General features: G+C 43.4%; 1 protein-coding gene across 7 annotated transcripts in view; it reads left to right on the top strand.

Annotated features, from left to right (window-relative positions):
• LOC124721760 (organic cation transporter protein) overlaps positions 1-22,868 on the top strand; it is a 306,826-nt gene that overhangs the window by 248,102 nt on the left and 35,856 nt on the right. For all 7 annotated transcript variants that reach the window (XM_047246864.1, XM_047246870.1, XM_047246867.1 and 4 more), the window contains 2 exons: positions 19,575-19,785; positions 20,451-20,557. In XM_047246864.1, coding sequence (XP_047102820.1) covers positions 19,575-19,785; positions 20,451-20,557 — 318 coding nt within the window. The remainder of the gene's footprint in view (positions 1-19,574; positions 19,786-20,450; positions 20,558-22,868) is intronic.

The raw sequence follows: 22,868 nt of genomic DNA, 5'->3' as shown, positions 1-22,868 counted from the left end.
TTGAGTGATCACTGTGAAAGGCACAGAGACACCACGTAAGCATGTGAGACAGCGATATGAGCAGCCAATAGCGTTAGAAACGGGCTTCATTGAGAATCTCCATTTCGTCATCTGGTCGAATTGTACAATATCTGAATTTGAGGGTCACTCGGATTTGACAACGGCCCAATGTTGAACTGCATAGAAAAGTGAGGACAGGCATACTAGATCACGTCTGATCACCACAAGGGAAGATCGCCGTATTGTGCACCAATCACATGTGCGCCAGTCATCTGAGGACAAGTAATGGACTCGTGCAAAAGTCTGTGTCATCCTGTGCCATTGGTCAGAGACTATCAGCAGCTGGTCTCGGGACTTGTCATCCCATCCGTTGGCTGCTTTTGACATCACAACATAGACAGCGGCCTCTGGAATGGTTGCGTGGCAAGGAAGCATGGACTGTTGGTGAATGGAATCACTGTTCTGCACTACCTCGGATGACCACTGTCAGTAAGTATGGCAGCGACCTGGCGAGAGGTCTGTCTTCCAGTGTTTTGGAGAGGCACAGCGGTGTTACTAGTGGCGTCATGGTGCGGGGAGCTATCGGATATGATTTTCAAAATGATGGAACACAGCAATGAGTCGTCCTTTCCTTTCAGGTTTTGTTAAAGCAAACCTAGATTTCGGATAGTGCCTAGTCATTATCAATGCACCATGACAGAAGCCCGAACAATAGGGGACTGACGTGCTAGGACTCGTATTGAAACTATGAAACAGCGCATTGATAATGGCTAGGCACTAGCCGAAATCTAGATTTGCTTTAATAAAACCTGAACGGAAAGGACGATTGATTGCTGTGCTCCATCATTTTGAAAGTGATATCTCAGTCGTTGAGTGCATCCACATTTCTAATGGAGGATATCTTGATATCGAATATGTCTTCATGTCACGGTTGGTGGTGATTTAGGGACTTCGGGTGGCACAACAGTATGCCACGGACTTCGTAAACCACCGCACGATGCGCGGCGGACGGTACCCTGTCCCATACTAGTCACTTCCTTTCCTGTTCCAGTCGCAAATAGAGCGAAGGAAAAACCACTATCTATATGCCTCCGTATGAGCCCTAATTTCTCGTATCCTGTCTTTGTGGTCCTTACACGTAACGTATGTTAGCGGCAGTAGAACTGTGTGGCAGTTAGCTTCAGATGCCGATTTTCTAAATTTTCTCAATAGTGTTTCTCGAGAATGACGTGGCTCTCCCACCAGGGATTCCCATTTGAGTTCCCCAAGCATCTCCATAGCACTTACATGTTGTTCGAACCTACCGGTAAAGAATCTAGGAGCCCACCTCTGGATAGCTTCCATGTCTTCCTTCAATCCGACCTGGTACGAATCTCAAACACTAGACTAATACTCAAGAATAGGTCGCACCAGTATACTATATACGGTCTCCTTTAAGGATGAACCACTCTTTCCTAAAATTCTCCCAATAAACCGTAGTCGATCATACACCTTCCCTTCGTCAGTTCTTACATGCTCGTTCCATTTCATAACGCTTTACAACGTTACGCCCAGATATTTAAACGACTTGACTGCATCAAGCAGGACACTAACAAAACTGTATCAGAACATTACAGCTTTGTTGCCGGCCGCTGTGGCCGAGCGGTTCTAGGCACTTCAGTCCGGAAGCGCGCGACTGCTACGGCCGCAGGTTCGAATCCTGCCTCGGGCATGGATGTGTGTGATGTCCGTAGGTTTACGTAGTTCTAAGTCTAGGGGACTGATGACCTCAGATGATAAGTCGCATAGTGCTCAGAGCCATTTGACCCATTTGAACTCAACTTCGACACCTTCCCATACAGCATTGCATCATCAGCAAACAACCGCAGATTTCTGCCTACTTTGTCCACCAAATCATTTATATATATAGAGAACAACAGCACTGGGGCTCTCCTGACTATACCCTCATGTATTACCTCTCATGTGACAGTATAATGATGCCATTTGTCAACAGGACACTGCTCATACACACATATCATGTGTCTTCATGAACAGTTTGTGTGATTTGAGGTAGTGCCATGGCCAGCAAGATCCACAAGTCTGTCCCCAATAGAACACGCGTGGGACCAATCTGGACATCAGCTCCAGCCCAGTACCAATCTACAGGATATCAAGGACCATAAGTAACAGTTGCAGGCCAGCTTGCCTCAGGAGAAGATACAACGGTATTATGACACCCTTCCCAACTGAATCAATGCACGCATCCAAACTAAAGGATGTGTGACGTCATACTGATCAGTGGACTAATACTGCAAAGTTCTTTATAAATTTGACTCGAGTTTGTAATCACCGAAGTAACATCTCATACCCTCTCAACCTATGAAGTTTCATTTCGTTTCCTCCACTCTCCTGGATTCTTCATTTGATTTCTCAGGTAACATAATAACATACCGCTCTGCAGAACGTATGGACGCGATAGATAAGTTAGCATAGCATATTAATTCGGTGGAAATGAATGAAAGTGTGGGAGCGTGTTGCCATAGGTCTTCCAGTCTTGCACAGAAAGCTGGACGTCACGTGGAGTGAGGTTAGTGTGACTATAACACGAGGAACAAGGAAGTGTGTCAGTCAGCTTGCAGCTGAGACGCACTGTGGTGGTGTTCTTCATTACAAAGTGGCCCAGAGGCCACATTTGGATGGCTTCACATGGCAGGAATCATCGACAAACTGGAAGATGAACGAATTGTAACGGGTGCAGCCCAGGAGTTTGGTATCGCTGGCACCATTGTTCACGTGTGTGGGGAGCGTTCTGAACCACAGGTACAATTGCTTGAAGGAGAGGAGGTGGTCCAACATGGTCAACTACAGCAGCAGGCAACTCCTACATTGTACAGCAGGCAAGAAGGAACTCACGTCAAACAGCGGGTGCGGTTGCAACGACGTTTAAAAAGACTGCAAGACATGCAATCTCACGCTCCGCAGTGGCATGACAACTGCATGGGGCGGTCTCCTTGCCCGACGACCAGCAATTTGTGTTCTGTTGACAACCACACATTGGCGGCTCCGTTTGCGGTTGTGCCAAGAGCATAGGGACTGGACCAGCGAGGAGAGGGATCGCGTGCTCTTCTGTTATGTGAGCAGATTCAGTCTGAGTAGTGATTCTGGACGTATCCTAATGTGGCGAGAGCTTGGAACACGCAATAGATCCAGGAACATAGTCGAACGTGATCATTTTGGTGGTCCAGGTTTCATGGTGTTGGGAGCCATTATGTTGCATGGGCGTACTTACCTCCATATCTTCGAACACGATACACCCGACGGCCAGCGTTACTGTGACACTGTACGTCTCCCACATGTGCATCCTTTCAGGGCTGTATTCGGCACAGACTTAATTTTTATGGATGACAATAAGCGACTGCATCGAATAGCACAGGTGGAAGATTTCTTGGAACAATTATTTGACGAATGGATTGGCCTGTCCAGTCCCCCGAACTGAAAGTCCATCTAGCGTGTGTGGGATGTATTGCAGCTTATCCACAGACCACCCAGCAGCTGTAAACCGAGCTGGTGGAGGAATGGGATGCCCCACCACAAATACTGACCCTGTGACCGTGTGGGAGCAACATGCAGAGCATGCATTGCTGTCTGTGGTGATCACACACCCTGTTAAGAACCATGTCTCGCCTTTTCTTATGTCCAGGGGTGCATTATAAAATGCGGTCACTTCGGTGTAATTATTCTCTTTGAATAAAAGTGTCATTTCTGTTCGTCTCATTGCGTATTTCTTTCAGTTACCATCTCTGGAAATTCTTACTACATATGGTCCAAGTTTCATCCAGCTGTGTTACTTGGCAGTGACACATTAATCGAAAGTTATTTTTATCCGTAAGGTTTGCACATCAGTGCATAACGGCACTGGGCTACACTTTACCTAACAACACAAAGAATTATCTTTTAAAACACATTTTTTACAGTTTGAGCTGTGTCAGTCAACGTTAAAAAATAAAAAGCATGACAGTATTTCAACAAACATATTATAATTATCAGCCGTGAAGTTGTTGATAGCAAATAAAGAACTGTAGATGGCACCATAGCTGAATAAACCTTTCTTTAAGTTTATTCCTCGGTTTTCCACTTTGAGGAGTATTAATTTGGCATTATAGTTTGTTATTTTTATTGATATCCAACAAGATTTTCTCAGTTATTCAGACTTTTCGCTATTTCAGATTTTGTTTCAGTCTAATATAATGTGAATAGGGTGTATGGCTAATTTTTCGGAGTGAATATCTACTGGTTTTATTCCGTAACTCGTTCGACATAGTGGATTTAATCATAAGAGAACGTAGTTTCAAAATACTGAATCAAAAATCATATTAATAACACAAAACGATGAATTTGTGATATACTATCGAAATGTGCTTACTGATTAGGTTCAAAAATGGTTCAAATGGCTCTGAGCACTATGCGACTTAACTTCTGAGGTCATCAGTCGCCTAGAACTTAGAACTAATTAAACCTAACTAACCTAAGGACATCACACACATCCATGCCCGAGGCAGGATTCGAACCTGCGACCGTAGCGGTCGCTCGGCTCCAGACTGCAGCGTCTAGAACCGCACGGCCACTCCGGCCGGCCTACTGATTAGGTGTCATAATAATCTACCTCAAAAATGCTTAGTGGATAACTACCAGTTGTTTGAGGTAAATACATTTTGTGTACTTCTTGCCGAATTGCGCTTTTTGGAATTATTGGGTTGTGAGGTTATCGACTGTGACACGCATCGCTGGCGAGCGAGGAGAGGAACATCTGTGGAGGGGACTTCGGTGCATTTTGCGCTATGATACAGTGTGGATATGCTACTGTACCTCGTTTCGTGAATAAAATGTATGTGTAATTAACAACTTCGATTCCGTTATTGGGACATTCCCTGTCACGCAGTAGAGGACACTTTCGTATTGGTGACTCAACATCAACCGCGAAACTCTTCGTGAAAGTTTTCCTAAGGACCGTCTTTTTGCACATTAACAATCGGCCATCTTTTCTTGTGAATACTGCTCTATCACCTCCACGGAACTACGCACTGGGAATTAATGTGTGTAAAGAGTTCCAGTCCCACTACACGACAGTGGCAGGCAACAGACAACTTGTTGCTGGACTTCGAACAGGAATGTTCCACAAACTCACAACAGTGTGCACACACTCAGCAAGTGGAACTTGTTTCAAACTCTGATATGCCACACGAGTCAACCGCGACTCTTTAATAAGACCAAACTTCTGCTGTTTTACACGTAGCTCGCACCGTGATTTCAGAAAGTTCTCTCGTCGCCGATATCGGCTTGGCCGACCGCAACCGTGCCACAGCGCAGCCATTATGTACCTCACAGACTCAGCTTCCCGACTAAGCTGCCATTGTTCCTACCTGACGAAGCCACTTTAAAGTTCACCATCTCGGAGTATGTATTTTGGGCTCATTAAGCATTACAGATGATCACACCCGATTCGTCAGCCTGATTTGTCATCTGACAGAACACGCTGGCTTAATCGGTGACGTCATTGTTTTGCTGTCTACCCACGACAAGTATGACCCAGCCAAATCTGCACTGCTACAACGGCTTTCCCTGAAACATGAGCAACAATTGAAACAGGCTATCTATACCGAACATACAGACGATAGAACGTCGTCCCAGCTTTGGTAAAGACTCCAGTCTTCTGTGGACGTTAACACCATCCCGAATGGTGCCCTTTGGAAGCTCTGGATTGTTAAACTTCCGTCACAACTAAAACTGGCAATGATATCACACGAAACTGAACCCATGCAAAAATGATTGACACTTGCGGGCAGAATGTTCACGGTACTACAACATAGGCACAATAAATTACAAAGACATAGTAACATCACGCCACGTTACCACCATTCGGGAGGACGACGGTTCAATCCCGCGTCCGGCCATACTGATTTAGGTTTTCCGTGATTTCCCTAAATCGCTCCAGGCAAATGCCGGGATGGTTCCTTTCAAAGGGCACGGTCGACTTCCTTCCCCATCCTTCCCTAATCCGATGAGACCGATGACCTTGCTGCCTGGTCTCCTTCCCCAAAACAATCCAATCCACGTTACAACTACACTGCCTGCCCCCCCGCTCCGGACCGCCTCCAGCAGAGTCGAGGATGGCCGACAGTGACGTAATCGCTTCAAACCCGAGAGTACGCTGGCCACCCGTAAGGTCATGGCCCTGCTGGTTCTACGCCCAGTTTGCCGACACCGCATCCAACTGCCTTTCTCCCTGCTGGTCCTCAAACTTCAAATGCGGACCGCCGTAGGAGCATCAGCTCGCGCAGAGGCATAAAAGTCGTCGACAGTCATTACGGATGGCACAAGCAAATGCCCCTTCGACTGCACACCTGGAAGGTCGACTGTACATCTTCGAAACAGCATATCCAGAAACTCCGGGATGATGATGGCATTGAAGCAGAGGATGACACGCGTAAACCTGAAATACTAAACACCTTTTTCCAAAGCTGTTTCACAGAGGAAGACCGCACTGCAGTTCCTTCTCTAAATCCTCGCACGAACGAAAAAATGGCTGACATCGAAATAAGTGTCCAAGGAATAGAAAAGCAACTGAAATCACTCAACAGAGGAAAGTCCACTGGACCTGACGGGATACCAATTCGATTCTACACAGAGTACGCGAAAGAACTTGCCCCTTTCTAACAGCCGTGTACCGCAAGTCTCTAAAGGAACGGAAGGTTCCAAATGATTGGAAAAGAGCACAGGTAGTCCCCGTTTTCAAGAAGGGTCGTCGAGCAGATGCGCAAAACTATAGGCCTATATCTCCGACATCGATCTGTTGTAGAATTTTAGAACATGTTTTATGCTCGCATATCATGTCATTTCTGGAAACCCAGAATCTACTCCGGAAACAGCGATCATGTGAGACCCAACTCGCTTTATTTGTTCATGAGACCCAGAAAATATTAGATACAGGCTGCCAGGTAGATGCCATTTTCCTTGACTTCCGGAAGGCGTTCGATACAGTTCCGCACTGTCGCCTGATAAACAAAGTAAGAGCCTACGGAATATGAGACCAGCTGTGTGGCTGGGTTGAAGAGTTTTTAGCTAACAGAACACAGCATGTTGTTCTCAATGGAGAGACGTCTACAGACGTTAAAGTAACCTCTGGCGCGCCACAGGGGAGTGTTATGGGACCATTGCTTTTCACAATATATATAAATGACCTAGTAGATAGCGTCGAAAGTTCCATGCGGCTTTTCGCGGATGATGCTGTAGTATACAGAGAAGTTGCAGCATTAGAAAACTGCAGCGAAATGCAGGAAGATCTGCAGCGGATAGGCACTTAGTGCAGGGAGTGGCAACTGGCCCTTAACATAGACAAATGTAATGTATTGCGAATATATAGAAAGAAGGATCCTTTATTCTGTGATTATATGATAGCGGAACAAACACTGGTAGCAATTACTTCTGTAAAATATCTGGGAGTATGCGTACGGAACGATTTGAAGTGGAATGATCATATAAAATTAATTGTTGGTAAGGCAGTGGCTTACAAAACAGTCGTTCGACCTATACTTGAGTATTGCTCATCAGTGTGGGATCCGTACCAGGTCGGGTTGACAGAGGAGATAGAGAAGATCCAAAGAAGAGCGGCGCGTTTCGTCACAGGGTTATTTGGTAAGCGTTATAGCGTTACGGAGATGTTTAGCAAACTCAAGTGGCAGACTCTGCAAGAGAGGCACTCTGCATCGCGGTGTAGCTTGCTGTCCAGGTTTCGAGAGGGTGCGTTTCTGGATGAGGTATCGAATATATTGCTTCCCCCTACTTATACCTTCCGAGGAGATCACGAATGCAAAATTAGAGAGATTCGAGCGCGCACGGAGGCTTTCCAGCAGTCGTTCTTCCCATGAGCCATACGCGACTGGAACAGGAAAGGGAGGTAATGACAGTGGCATGTAAAGTGCCCTCCGCCACACATCGTTGGGTGGCTTGCGGTGTATAAATGTAGATGTAGACCTCAGTTGAAGGAAGCATTTTTTGGTGGATACTGGATCCGACAGTAGTTCAACACAGGTGGGGAGCAGATAGACATTCGACAAAACGTCAGTGCTGCAGCTTCATGTGGCTCATAATTCGAAGATCGTGGTGCGCAGATATTCCGCACGAACCTTAGAGCTGTACTCTCCTCACCAATTCACATGAACGTTTAACGTGACGGATGTCACGGTACCAGGACGGTAGTAGGAATTGACTTCCTGCATCGCTCCCGCCTCTCTCCGGACATACGACATGCACCGTTCATGCACCGCGATACAGGCCGCCACATCCCAGGTCTATTCGCCCTAACAACCCCATCTCTGTACGGAACAATACACTGCCCACTCGCGCAGCAAAACGGCGATATTACATACATTGACACACTCAGAGAGCGCGCCACAGTGCCAGGAGGACTGCAGTTGGGACGCCAGTGCTACAAAAACTGCCGCACAAATTCCACTGCACTCTGCACCGAGAACATGTGTCTTCTACAATGCATCGAAGACACATTTGCTACAGGCGCGCTAGAGTGCAAGCGTCTCAGTCCCATCTCATGCACCCGCCTTCCGACAAGGGCGAGGAAACGCCCACGGCCCCACTCCTGCCGATCGATACTGCCCCACAGCCCACGCACACAGCACCCATATGGCCAACGACACGCCTTAGTACTGCGCAATACGCCTCGATACATAGGGCTTAAGATGTAGGGCTCACGTAGACTACAGAGTTCAAATGGTTCAAATGGCTCTCAGCACTATGGGACTTAATATCTGAGGTCATCAGTGCCCTAGACTTAGAACTACTTAAACCTAATTAACCTAAGGAGATCACACATATCCATGCCCGAGGCAGGCTGCTCCGACCGTAGCAGCAGCGCGGTTCCGGACTGAAACGCCTAGAACCGCTCGGTCACAGCGGCCGGCGACTACAGAGTTTTTGTTTTTAATTTATTGGTTTTTAGTACGTGCCCATACAGCCATCTCAACAGTGGAATGTCAGTTACGACAATACGAACGTAAGGACAGCACAACACCCAGTCCCCGAGCGGAGAAAATCTCCTACCCGGCCGGGAATCAAGCCCGGGCCCCTTCGGTTAGCAATACGCCGCGCTGGACCAAGCTCGGGCCCCTTCGGTTAGCAATACGCCGCGCTAGACTACAGAGTTCTTAACACAGCTACCCGGTACCAGTATACGAGATTTCATGCACTCCATAACTTGCACATCCATATTCACTGTGACTGACTGTAAGATGGCTTACCTACAAATTCCTATGCACAAAGGCGAAACGCGAAAACACTGAAAAAAAAGTTACCTTCACTTCGAGTCAAATATTACTAATTTTGGGTTGAGAAAAAAAAGACTATGACAAAGAAAAAAGTATTAGCCCTAGTGTCTGTGATTCCCAATAGATAGAAATATGTTATTTTAGCGGATTAAGAGAAACCGATACATTTTAATTAAAAATGCCAACAACACAGAAAGTCTAGTTGAATTGTTTTCAAAGAGCGCTACATTCTAACATTTCTAAATCAATGGAAAAGCCCCTGGCAGATGGTTGGGCCTGAAGAAAGTCATGTGGTTGCCTCATGAGCTCGTCTTTTGGCTTTCTTTTAGTGAGTTCAGGAGTATCCCTATACAGAGACCAGATGTATTGATTCATTCCAATGGCCTTGATATCTCTGCTTCATTAGAGTAATTTCCTGATGGAATCTGTCCCCACGTTAAAGAGTGACAGCTCCACAACAAGGAGGAAAAAAGTCAGGATGAGAGTGTAGAAAATGCACCTTAAGGGACATACTGCATCCGAGTTGATGGTATTTTTGCAGGCGTACTGCCATCAACTGAAACTAGTTATCATCCCTTTTGTTGCGTAAAAATCCATGAACAACTCCCTTGAAGGCTTCCCAAGTTTTCTTTCCCCTCCAAAAATCGATCAAACACAGGATCCTTTACAAGTTGACGAATTTGTGGCACAAAAAAATACCTTCCTTAACCTTTGCATTACGTAATGTAGGAAATATGCCTCTTAAGTACTTAAAGGCCTGTGCTTCTTGGTTCATTGCTTTGATAAAATTTTTCATCAACCCCAGCTTTATACGTAGGGCTGGGAGAATAACATCTCTCAGCAATAACATTTTTCTCCCTAACGTTAAGATTTATTACCCGCCACTGTGACTGAATATACACAAAAAGCAGGAGTACTTAGTGAAGCCTAGTTGCATTCCTAAGAGAACAGCGATGACTTTTAGATCGCCATAAATTTTTCGTTTGCATTCAGTATATTTGAGTCGAGGAAGGCTTGCATTTTTGCATAAGTCTCCTTCATGTGAACCACATGACCAACAGGAATAGAAAGGAGAAAATTGCCGTTGTGAAGTTATACAATTCTCGGACTTAGCTTGGAGGAGTCCACGAATAGCCTCCATTCAATAGGATCATGATTCAAATTCAAAGATTTCATCAAACCATTAATACCGCAGTAAACAGCAAGATTGTTTTGCTTCCCAAAATAATGAAGCAAATTCCTGTGACGTTGTCTGTCATGTGAGATCCTGACATGTTGAAGACTCCATTTCTGTAATCTTGACCCTAAAAGTTCTGCTTTATCATTTGAAAAATCAAGGTCTCGAATGCGATCACTCAATTGGGATCGACTCAGTAGATGTGGTCTATTATCTCTTTTCCCAAAACCAGTGTCATGGAATGTGTTGAGCTCCTTTTCTTCTCCCACACTGTTTTCATCTTCTGTTTCCACCTTTACGTTTTGGGTTGGGGTAGGAACTGGTAAAATATTTGAATGTGGAATAGGTCGAATAGCAGATGGGAGACTTGGCTACTGAATTGCTCTTCTTTTCTTTCATTTCCAAGCCTGCCTTTACAGGCAGATATATGGCAGTCATCTACAAGAAGTGCGAGGAAAGTAATGACACTGACAACACTGTGAGTGATAACGCAACACTTTGTTATTCTACTTGTGTAGACTGGTGTGTTCATCCCTTCCAGATGCTCAGTCACAGTTTCAGCTCTGTACAGCCATCACGTGACTTTTGAGAGCACCATCAGTGAAGTTGTGTTTCTGTTGTGTGTTATGAAAACGGAACAGAGGACTTTAGAGCAATGTCATGCCATCAAGTTTTGTGTTAAACTAGGGAATTCGCGAGTATGTCTGTTGAAAAGTTGAAATAGACCTATGGGGATCATTCCTTATCAAGAGCACAACTTTTTTGCTGGCACAAATCACTTTTGGAAGGCCGAGAGCACGTTGAAGATGAACCTCGCTCAGGGACACCTTCAACTTCAAAAACTGACGAAAAGGTCGAATATGTGTGTTCTCCTGTGAGGTCAGACCAACGTTTCAACAAGGATGATGGGTGACCTGTTAAACTTTCATCGTACATCAAATTTTGATCGAAGTTTTGCACATATGAAACGTTTGTGCCACAATGGTGCCAAAAAACCTTACCACTGAGCAGGACAGTCGAAGGAATGTGTGTGCTGATCTTCTTGAGTGGATTGCCAATGGCCACGAATAGTTCAGTCATGTGATAACAGGTGAATTCTGGATTTTTGAGTATGATCCTGAGACAAAATGGCAAAGTGAGAATTGGCGCACTGTGACATCTCCTCGACTGAAAAAAGCTCGAATGAGCAAATCAAAGTTCAAGACACCGCTGATTTGTTTTTCTGACAGTAAGGGTATCGTGCATAAGGAATTTGTTCCTCCAGGACAAACTGTCAACCAAATTTTTTACAAAGATGTCCTTGCAAGACTCAGGAAAAGGATGAATCGATTGAGACTGGACATGGCAGACAAATGAGTGCTGCATCATGACAACCCCCCATGTAACATGGCCATTTCCGTCACGGAATTTTTGACCTCAAGAGGCATTCCTGTTGTTCCATACTCCTTCCCCCCCCCCCCCCCCTCCCCCATTCACCTTATCTGAGTCCCTAATTTTTTTCTTCTTTTCTCCTAAACGGACGAAACTACTTTGACGGGGATAATATTGTTTGAAAAAATAAAACTTCGGTAGGTAAAAAAAAATCGGTCTCATTACTTTTCTCGCATAGCTCGTATTTGGCCTGTAGGTTCCCACCAAACCACAAGAGACAGCAAAAGCCGGAGATGCTTTTTTTTAAATTTTTTCAGCCATTCTCGTAGTATAACTCAACAAGAGTTGCAACATATATGTGAAGCCCATGACTTATCGTCGTCCCCTACCTCCATACCTCTTCACAAGAGGTGTCAGATTTCATTTCTGTGAAGAAAATGTTATTTCACCACAAAGATAACAAAAGTTATTCCCTGTATTTACACATTTTCGTGGCATTTTAATAAATTTTACACCCAAAAAGACTCAAATCATCAGAAATACTGCACTAATTACGATAGAAACGGTATTGAACTTGCACTCACAGCAACGATATCCATGTTCATAGCCTACAAACAGCTAAAAAACATCGTGTTTTATTGGTTGACAGGTGTGCCAATTTCAAAAATAAAGTTTTTCCCAAACAGAAAATGTACCGGTACACTTTAAAAAATGACTTATTACTTTATTGCCAAAACAAGAGCTAACTGATCATTTTGATTGTTATTTATGAATTCAGCAGCCGAAAATACATAACAATCAACTATTTCTGAGCCAGAAATATTTTCCAGAATGAGATTTTCACTCTGCAGCGGAGTGTGCGCTGATATGAAACTTCTGGGCAGATTAAATCTGTGTGCCGGACCGAGTGATTCCTTTAATATCTTCGGAAAGAACACATTTTATGAACAATGACATGTATGAAGACAGTTGATTTTATTAATTTCACTATCTATTCCATGAGTCCACTTTCCAACAGAGAGCATGCATATACTTTCACCGTTACGCATGCGCCTGTGCACCATAGATGGAGCAATACTCAAAGAGGGCGCGGAAGTCAACAGATGTCGCTCATGTAGCATTTGCCTTTGTGCATGCATCTCCACATCCATTTTTGGTATAATCTTAGCGATGTGAACTAGCAAACTCCAGTGCACCACACTCATCTGATGATGACTGAATGGTTTTCAGCCAAAATATTGTGGCAAGAAGTCATTATCTGGCTGCAGTTCCGAAACTTCATGGAATAAAGGAGGTTACTGGAGCCTACAACAGACAGAAAAATAGTGTGGTAGTTCTGTGTGTTATTTCTACTCTTCTTATTCATATATATGATCTGTGCTTTCTTCCATGCCTCATGAAGAATATACAAAAAACAGTGTTTAACAATGGAGCTACTTTGCCAGAGAACTCTATACAAATTCAAAAAGGTATCCAGTTGGACCTTATCTTTGAATTGCTGCCAACATTTTCAACATGAAATGTGACTGTTTTCTGTTGCTTGTTCTGAACATTCTTGCAGGATGTCAATGTTTCTTACTCTGATGGCCCTAAATCTGCCGATCATGTGGGCTGTGCCTTCATGTCTCTTGTTGACATGGAACACCATCTCTTGCCTGCCACATGTGAGGTGTTTACTGCAGAACTGATATTAATCCATCAAGCCTCCTACTTTATTAAATGGTCCTCACTCACCTAAGTTTTGTTATGTACAAACTCAATAAGAGCCTTCAGGCTATAGCTTGTTGTTTTTCCCACCACCCTTTGCTCTCTGCCAGCCATGACTTTTTCACTGATCTTGGTGATGCTGATTGTTTGGTTGATTTCCTTTGGGTTCCTGGCCAAGTAGGTATCCCGTGTAAAAACCTTGCTAATTGTGTGTCTGGGGGAGGGTGTGGTCACCCCCCCCCCCTTTCTCCGTGACCCTTCCGGGAGCAGATTTGTAGCTTTACATCCAATCCTTTTTTGCTCAGTTCTGGGCAGACTCTTCGGAGTCTGTCTAATTAACTTCATGCCATCAAGGAGACTTTCACCATGTGGTGTTCTTCTCTCTGCCTCTCCCTGCAGGAATCTACCTTCCTCTGCCCTGCTGTCTTTGTATTGGCCATACTAGGATGGCCCATGGGTAAGTCCTTGAATTTTCGTCTGGATATTGAGTCCTTCAATTAGTGTAGGCATTGATTATGGTATGGAGACCTTGACCTTGCCTCCACACCGGCCAGATTCTCCCCACCTTTTCCCCACGTTTTGTCTGGTCTGTTGTACTGTTTTTTCCCCATTTCTTGTGTCTTCTTCCCCTGATGCTCACACACCATCCCTTTGTGAGTTCCATGCTCTCTGTTGGTATCAGGTTGACCCTTTGAGGACTTCCAGTGGTGTCTGCACATTGATGCATACAGATATTGACAGTACACGGATCCCACTTCATATCACATTGAAAGTGGTTACTGTTCTGGTCCATTTGGGCTCTGCTATCGTGATTGGCAATCTCTGTCTCTCTCCTGACAGGCCACATACATCTGCTACCCTAACTGCCCTCATTCAGCAGCTTCTCCATCCTTTCATCCTCCTTGGGAATTTTAATGTCCATTAGAGCTTCTTCATTTAGTCAAGGGCTCCTCATTCACCAATGGACCTGTACTTTCTCAATGATGATACCTCCACTCATTTTAGTGCTGCACTTTCTCTGCCATTGATCTTCTGCTCTCTTCCCCTCACCTTCTTCCTTCCTTGCACTGTTCATCATACGATGACCTCTGTAATAGTGACCACTTCCCATAGATTCTCTTATTCCCTTCCCACCTCTTGATGACCATGTTTCCGAGCTGAGCTTTCCATCATGCTGATTGGCCTCTACATACCTCCCAGGTCGTGTTTCCACCTTCCTTGTCAGGTTATATTGACGAAGTTGTCTGTGATCTGTCCAATAAGATAATCCACACTGCCGGCATTACTGTTTCCACTTGACAGGTGCTCTTCACCATCAGCCAGCTCTGTGCTGGAGCATGGCTATTGCCATCACTACCCCTGACCATTGTCATGCCTTGCACCATCATAAGTGGCACCTGTCCTCCACCAGTCCTGTGACCTATCAATATCTACATGCCGAAGCCTTTTACTCAATCAAACAGAGCAAACAGGTGTGTTGGGAATGCTTTGTCCCCTCTCTAGATTTTTCTGTCCCTTTGTCATGGTTGTGGGCTACACTCCTTGCCCTCCAAGATTGTCAGCAGTGGCTATCCATTCCAGGCCTTGTTCTTCCAAGTGGCCTTTGTGCAGACCCATCAGTTCTAACGGAACACTTTGTGACCCATTTTGTGACAGAACTGGTGTTAGCCTCCTATCCACCTGCCTTCCTTCTCCAGAAACAGCAGGCTGAAGCTTTCTGCTTATGTTTTACCCCTTGTCAGGTGGAAACATAAAATGATCCAGTCACTGAATGGGAGCTTCTTCTGGCCCTCTCTTCTTCTCATGATTCAGTTCCTGGCCCTCACTCCATCCATAGCCAACTGCTTCAAAATTTCAATCCTCCACAATGACAATATCTCCTCCAGTTGTTTAACTGTATTTGGCTCCAAGGCATTTTCTCTCAGTGGAGAGACAGTATTGTGGTTCCTGTCCTTAAGCCTGCCAAGGACCCATCATCCCTTGATAGTTACTGCCTCATCAGCCTGACAAATTTCCCCTGCAAGTTATTACAATGAACAGTGACTCATTGGCTCTATTGCATCCTTAAATCTTGGGATCTTCTATTTCCTTACCAGTGGGGTTTTTCGGAGGGACAGCCTCTGATTGGTCACCTGCTTCAATTGGAAACCATGGTTTGGCAGGCCTTTCCTCAGTGCCACCATCTTGTTAAAGTTTTCTTTTATCTTCATAAGGCTTACAAGACAGCTTGGTGCCATCATATCCTCCTTATGTTTCACAATTGGGGGCTTCAGGGCCCCTTCCCTATTTTTATGTGTTCCTGTCCCATCAGTCATTCAGAGTCCAGGCTGTTACTGTTCTCAACTCTCCATGGACCCAGGAGAATGATGCTCCACAGGGCTCTGTAATAAGTATCCTTCTTTTTCTCATTGCTATTAATGGACTTATGGTCACTGCCAGACCATTGGTCACCCCTGCTCTGTATGTGGATGATTTCTGTACTTGGGCTAGTTCCCACTCAGTGGCCTCTGTGGAACAACAGCTCCAGGGTGCCATCCAGTGTGCTTCCATGTGGACGCTCGCACATGGATTTCACTTCTCTCCCCATAAGAAGAGGGTGGTGCATTACTGTCACTGTACTATGGTCCATCCTGATCCAGAGCTCTACCTCATTGCCCAACACCTGATCACGGTCCCCAGTTCCATTTCTTGGGTCTTCTTTTCGACGACAAGCTTACTTAGTTGCCTCATATTTGTCATCTGAAGGTTGGCTATTTTCGTGAACTCAATGTTCTTGGCTTCCCTGCCCACACCTCTTGGGGCACAGATCATTCGACCCTTCTCTGCCTTTACTGGACTATGGTTGTCCAATTTATGGATCAGCTGCCCCTTCCACAGTTTTCCTTCCCAGTTCACCATTGTGATATCCATTTAGCCACTGGTGCATTTTGGACTAGCCCTGTCAATAGTCTTTTGATTGATGCTGGGATCCCTCTCATTTCAATTCAGTGGTCATCATCACTATCTACTCTTCCTCTGCTCACCCCTCCTATTCTATTCTTTGTGGAGTATCGGGCAGGCCATTGCCTGCCTGCTGCCCACCCTCGGGTGGGTTTACTGGTTGGGCTCCACCTCACTTCTGTCCACAGTGACTTCCATCTCCCATCCTTGTCCTCTTTCTCACATTCTTTCCCAACCATCCCCCCATGGTTAGTTCCACAGCCTTGGATTTGGATGTATCCCCTCCAGGGACCAAAAGCCTCTATCACCCCAATGATGTTCTGTTGTTTGTTTGGAACACTCTTACAGGAGTTTCAGGATGCCATTGTTTCGTATATTGATGGCTGTAAACCCACTAATGATGTGGGATATGCCTTCATGTGTTCTGCTGGCATGGAGCACCATCTCTTGCCTGCCACATGTGGGATGTTTACTGCAGAACTGACAGTGGGTGTTTACTGTGGATTTGATGACCATATATCATGCCCTCTGTTTTATTAATTGGCCCTCCCTCACCCAAGTTTTCATACGTATTGACTCAATGAGTGGCCTTCAGGCTGTCACTCAGTGTTTTTCCCATTACCACTTTTTTTCTGCCATCCACAACCTTCTTGTTGATCTTTGTGATGCTGCTTGTTTGGTTGATGTCCTAGCCCCCTGTTCCCCATGACCTCTCCAGGGGCACATTTGTGGCTTTACATCAGAGCCCTTTTTTCTCAATCATTGGCTGACTCTTGGGAGGCTACCCCCCTGTCTAATAAGCTTCATTCCATCAAGGAGACTCCTGCCATGTGGCTTTCTTCCCTTTGCCTCTCCTGGCAGGAATCTACCATCCTCTGCCATCTTCGTATTGGCCATACTAGCCTGACCAGTGGTTTTTTACTTTGCAATGAGCCATCCACCCCCACCCCCCCTCCCCATGTGTATTTGCGGGGCTCCATTCACGGTGATCCATATTTTCGTGGACTGACCCCACCATTTTGGTCCTTCACACTAAATATGCCCTCCATCCTCCCTCAGCTTTGGTGTTAGAGGATGACACTTGCATGGTTATGTCTGTGGGGTCGTGTCAACTTGTCTAGTGTAAGGTGCCTAAAGGATGGTGTAATCTTGGAATGCTATACAACAATTCAAGCAAATCACATTAATAGTTTTTATTACCATAGGGAAGATTGACAATTCTTAACTTTGAATTTACAATGGTGTCACAAGCAATGGGGCACATGCAAACAATGAAAGTCCTTTGCTGTGTACAAGGTCCATGTAAGCAATTGCTATGGATCACATGTCGCTGCTATCATAGTGCTCTCCTAGTACTGTGCTAATACTGTGCTGGTCTGAGAGTCCCGGTCTGGCACTGTGCTAAAACTGTCTGCTCACGGCTGGCAGGAGCAGCACTTATATTCTCTTCAGGTAGATGCTACTCCTGTTGTGGTGTGCTGCTTGTCAGCAGGCTATTGGCCAATGTTGTCTCATGGCCTTCTCTTCTCTTACATTGTTCATCTTCATGCCGGCACTTTTCATTATGCTGTAATAATGTCTGTCCTTGGTTTTCTTTGTGAAAGTGATTTGTACTCTCAGGTATAAGTCTTTGAATTTTCCTCTGACATTTAAGTCTGCCAGTTAGCATAAGCACTGGTTATGAAGGCCTTCACCTTGCCTCCACACCGACCAGGTTCTCCCCACTTTTCTCTGCATTTTGTCTGATCTGTTGTGCATTTTTTTCCCCCATTTCTTGTGTCTTCTTTCCCTGGTATTGTCCCCTTTTTATCATGATAATGGTATGGTGTGAGTGTTGGCACAGGTTGGTGGCAATGCTGGTGCCGCATCATGCATAGCGTTTCTGGGGCACCCCTGCTCTCCCCCCATTCCCACCCGCCCCCTGCTGTCCTGACATCCCTTTTCCCTCTTCATTTGCACATTATCCCTTCTCCCCCGCCCCCTGCTGTCCTGACTCCCTTTTCCCTCTTCATTTGCACATTATCCCTTCTCCTCAAGTGGACCATTCTGTTTGTGTTGTTGCTCCCTTGATTTCTGCCATCCTAGATCATGGGACTGATGACCTCACTGTTTGGTCCCCTCCCTCAAGTCAACCAACCAACCAATTGTACATTTGTATTTGAAAGCTACTGAATGGTCTGAATGTTTTACAAATGCAATACAAACATGCATGGAAGTACCTTCTGAACTACGGAGCAAATAATGTTCAGCTTTATAGACACAACTTATGCAGGGGGTGGTTGCACAATAACATCAGTGATTTTACAAACCACTTGAGATACAACGATTTTCCAGTTCCCTCTTGGAGTGGAACCAAGTCGCCCAGTTCCTTAAAACCTATTTATCATGTTTTATAAAGTTAGTGTATGTAGAGGACCCTTAAGTAGTCCTTTCATCCACCATTTTGAAGTGCCGTCCCAGCATCTATGTTATTTTGACAAAAGAATTTAAAGTATAATATCCATCTTTAGTTGTCTAAGCCCATATTTTTTCCACATTAAATACAGATTTATTAGTTCAGTACTTTACCAAAACCCATGAAAGATAACAGAACCTGGTGGCCTAGTACAGTTTCTGTGTAAGTACCAAATTATTATTCCAGTTTGGGCATGGTAACTGCACTAGAGGCTAAATATTTTCTTGACTGTCAGAAGCTAGGCAGAGAAAGTGTAATGGTAACATTTTATAAAATATGACAGTAATTGATAAAATGAGGGCAGAAGCAGAAACTATGTTACCTCTTGCTAATATAAGTTTGATGAAAATAAGTTTTATGAAAAGAGTGCAAACCCTCACCTGTGTATCTACAGTTTCTTTAAAATTAGAATAAAAGTGTCACACTGCAAAAAATAGTTAATGAGTTGTGTTTTTAAAAGTGTTCTGGAAGCCATGTAATTACCAGAAGGATCATTGGTTAAACCTAGTCTGAAAAAAATGCAGACACTGCAGTAATTAATAGCTTATGTTAGTTGTTTCTACCTAAAAAGCATCAGTACCTAAGTACAACTACATTACTTTAACAGATGCTGGATACCAGAATGTGATAATATAACAAATCCTGTGTATGATGCTTCATGGGTATCTACAGCTGTGCCACCTGGGAAGGAATGTATACGCTATGCACCATATGACAATAATACTTCAGACGGTACATGTCCTAGCAATTTTAGCAAGAAAGAAATTTCTTGTGATCACTTTGTCTTTAAAGATGATGAATGGACAATTGTGAATGAGGTGAGTAGAATCAGCCTTCATTGTACTGTAATAATTTGTTCTTCTGAATGTGTTCTTATTAGCTTTCAGTAGGTCTCATCATATAGATGTATATTTAATGGATGAGGAATGAATGAAAGAAGTAAAGTAGCAGGCTGTGTAGTTGTGTAAGCAACTTCTGAATTCAGTTTTGGATTTACATAAATGTAGATATTTGGTTAATATGCATGTGTTTTGTATAAGACCTGGTGTAATTGCTGTATATTGGTTAAGCAGCCAGATAACATATCACACAGTCTAAAACTAGGAAATTGAAAATTACAATTAGACTCAGAACAGAATTCATGTATTCTAGTGCAAAACTCTACCCACTGCACTAACGGTACTGTGCAGTGACGCAGCTTTGGATGAAGATACTTGTTGTAATTTCTTTGGTGTCCATTTTCTATCAAAAATATCTGAAATTAAGTATATAAAACTTCTGACTTTTCTTAAGAGCAGGTAAAAATTGAAAAGATAATTCTCATTTATTGTTCCATATCTGTTGCACTCAGGTAGAACAATAAATGAGAATCATCTTAAATATCAAGACAGTTACTGTTTCTGCCAAGATGAATGTGTCTGCTATATTGAATGACAGAAAGGTTTCACTTTTAATTAATGTTTGTTTTATATTACTTTTTCAGTGGGATCTAACATGCCCAGAGAACCTATGGAAGTTATCTCTGGTGGGAACTGTGCATTTTGCTGGCATCCTTATAGGATCCAGTATATTTGGACTTCTTGCTGATAAGTAAGGATGGACCATTCCATAATTACTTTTGTATTTTACCCTGTACTATGACACAATAAGTAAATAGTTTTTAACAGTTATAATAGCTTACTATCTATATTTTGTAAAATTTTCTATTTATTGTGTTCCAAGTGCCTGAGAATTACAATATTTGCCATGCTATTGGACTGGTTGGTCTAAGAAAAATGATAAATATTTTATTTGTGTGCCCAACTAATTACAATGTAATAATTTTTATGAAGATAGTTCCCCTAGAATACTTCAGATGTGAATGACGGTGTTGAATCCTGCATTCAAGCTGAGGATACTCACTATTTCAGCTTCACTTCCATTTTAATTCTGTGTTCCTGGTTTTGTTGTAAGGTAGGTTATCTGTATCATGAGATTGGGTTTGGTCTTCAAGTGTTTTCTTCCTACTTAGCCCCATTGTTTCCAATGCATGAAAATTCGTGAAGAAATCTGTAAGAAACTTACCTGCTTATGGAGATATTTATTGGCTCATCTGCCCTGTCCTTTGTGTTGGTTCTGCAAAATCCAAGTAATAGAAGACAGATAGATCTCAATAGGGCTCACATACTGTTAAGAAATTAGCTGGCCAGGATAAATAAGCAACAACAGCAATCCAAGATATGTAGTGAGCCAGAACAAGAAAACTTGCAGATCTGAGGGTTCCTTCTGAATTCCCATCTTCCCAGATATTAACTTAAATGAGCAACCTGAAAACATAGGGGGAAAAAAAAGTGAAAAACTAATCAGGCAGTTGTTACTGGGGAAAAATACAAAGTACCCCACACACATATATCAGTGTTGGTTCATTGCTGTCCAATGCCTGCTTCAAGTCTAGATTCAAGCTGCTGAAGATTGATTTTATGTTACTTGTTTATGAGCAGATTCTATGTTGGTTTTGGATACAAAATCCATTTTATCTTCCTAACTTTGTATATTTTTATAAATTCACAGCAATCTGGCATGAAGTAATAGTAATTTAATAACATATGACACTTAAATCAATGTAAATCTTCATTGGGTCCTACCTTTGGATAACTAATGTTAAGATTTTAATACCGTATCAACTTTATTATGAATAAAACTGTCTAGATCACTTATTAAAATTTGCTTATTGCTAAAGGAAGAAATTTTAATAAGAGATCCAGACTGTTTTATCCAAAAAATACTCACAGTGATCTGACTCATACAGGAAATTCATTTTGTATATTAGCAACTTGTATATGAATGACAGTTTTTCTCTTGCCTTTACTTGTTTTGAGGTGTTAAAAAATCTGTACTGGTTTCTTATCATTGCAGCATTCATAAGATATATTTACTTCTCCAAACCTGTGGTACTGCATTTACTATGATCAAATTTCCAGAACTGCTTTTCTTCTGATATGAATGGATTTAAATGCTGCCTGTATTAGTTCAAACTTCCAGAGGTGCTTTCCTACATATACCATATTGGCCCAAATATAATCTACACCCTTAATTTGTGTGTGGAAAAAAGTTGTCACATTGCCCATATAAAAAATTGTCCAAAAAATAGTACCCTTAGTTGCATTTTCTTGTGTTGGAATGTTGTTAAATTACACAGATATACCAGCCTTACAATCACAGTCTTCACTGATTTCACTGTTAAAATCACTACTGATACTTGTTTCATAACTGTAAGGATGTTTATCTCTCTCTTTCCAAAGCTTACTGTCCTTGCTACCATTCAGGGCATTGGAAATGAAGCACATCTTGAATACTTTGATGATAGAATCTGGTGATATTTTCCACCTTGAAGAGAGATTCCAGGCATGCATAAGGCTGACTGATGGCTTTTTAATCTTGCCAGGTGAAGTGAATACATGATCCTCTTCTAAATGCCACTTTGAACACCATTTTCACAGATGTACTTTAAATGGCTAGTTTACATTGACATCAACCACCTACAGCTTTGAAGCCATACTGCCAGGTATAATGGTTAGATCTGTCTTCAATGCAGCAACTCTATTCTTTACTTCAAGTGTGATGTGAACTTTAAAGGAAGCCACCATCAGCACAGCTCTTTTACTGAGCAGTGCACCAAGTATACAACTCCAAACAGTAGCTAGCCACTCCATCACTAATTCTGTTATCATCCAGCATTTTTCTTGACAATGAATCATTAACTTCTCTTGGGCAAAGTTGTACACTTCAGAATAACGTAGGGGAGATGGGGCAGGCTGGGGAGGGACAACTTTCCTCCCTCTGCAAAAAGCATCTCATCTGCATCACCCAACAAGTGTAGAGTGTCAGAGAGTTTCTACCATATTTGGATCACACGCCTCTG

Source organism: Schistocerca piceifrons, chromosome X (assembly GCF_021461385.2).
Source record: "Schistocerca piceifrons isolate TAMUIC-IGC-003096 chromosome X, iqSchPice1.1, whole genome shotgun sequence".
NCBI lineage: Eukaryota > Metazoa > Arthropoda > Insecta > Orthoptera > Acrididae > Schistocerca > Schistocerca piceifrons.
Note: the sequence above shows the minus strand (reverse complement) of the source record. Positions and strands in the feature narration are given on the sequence as shown.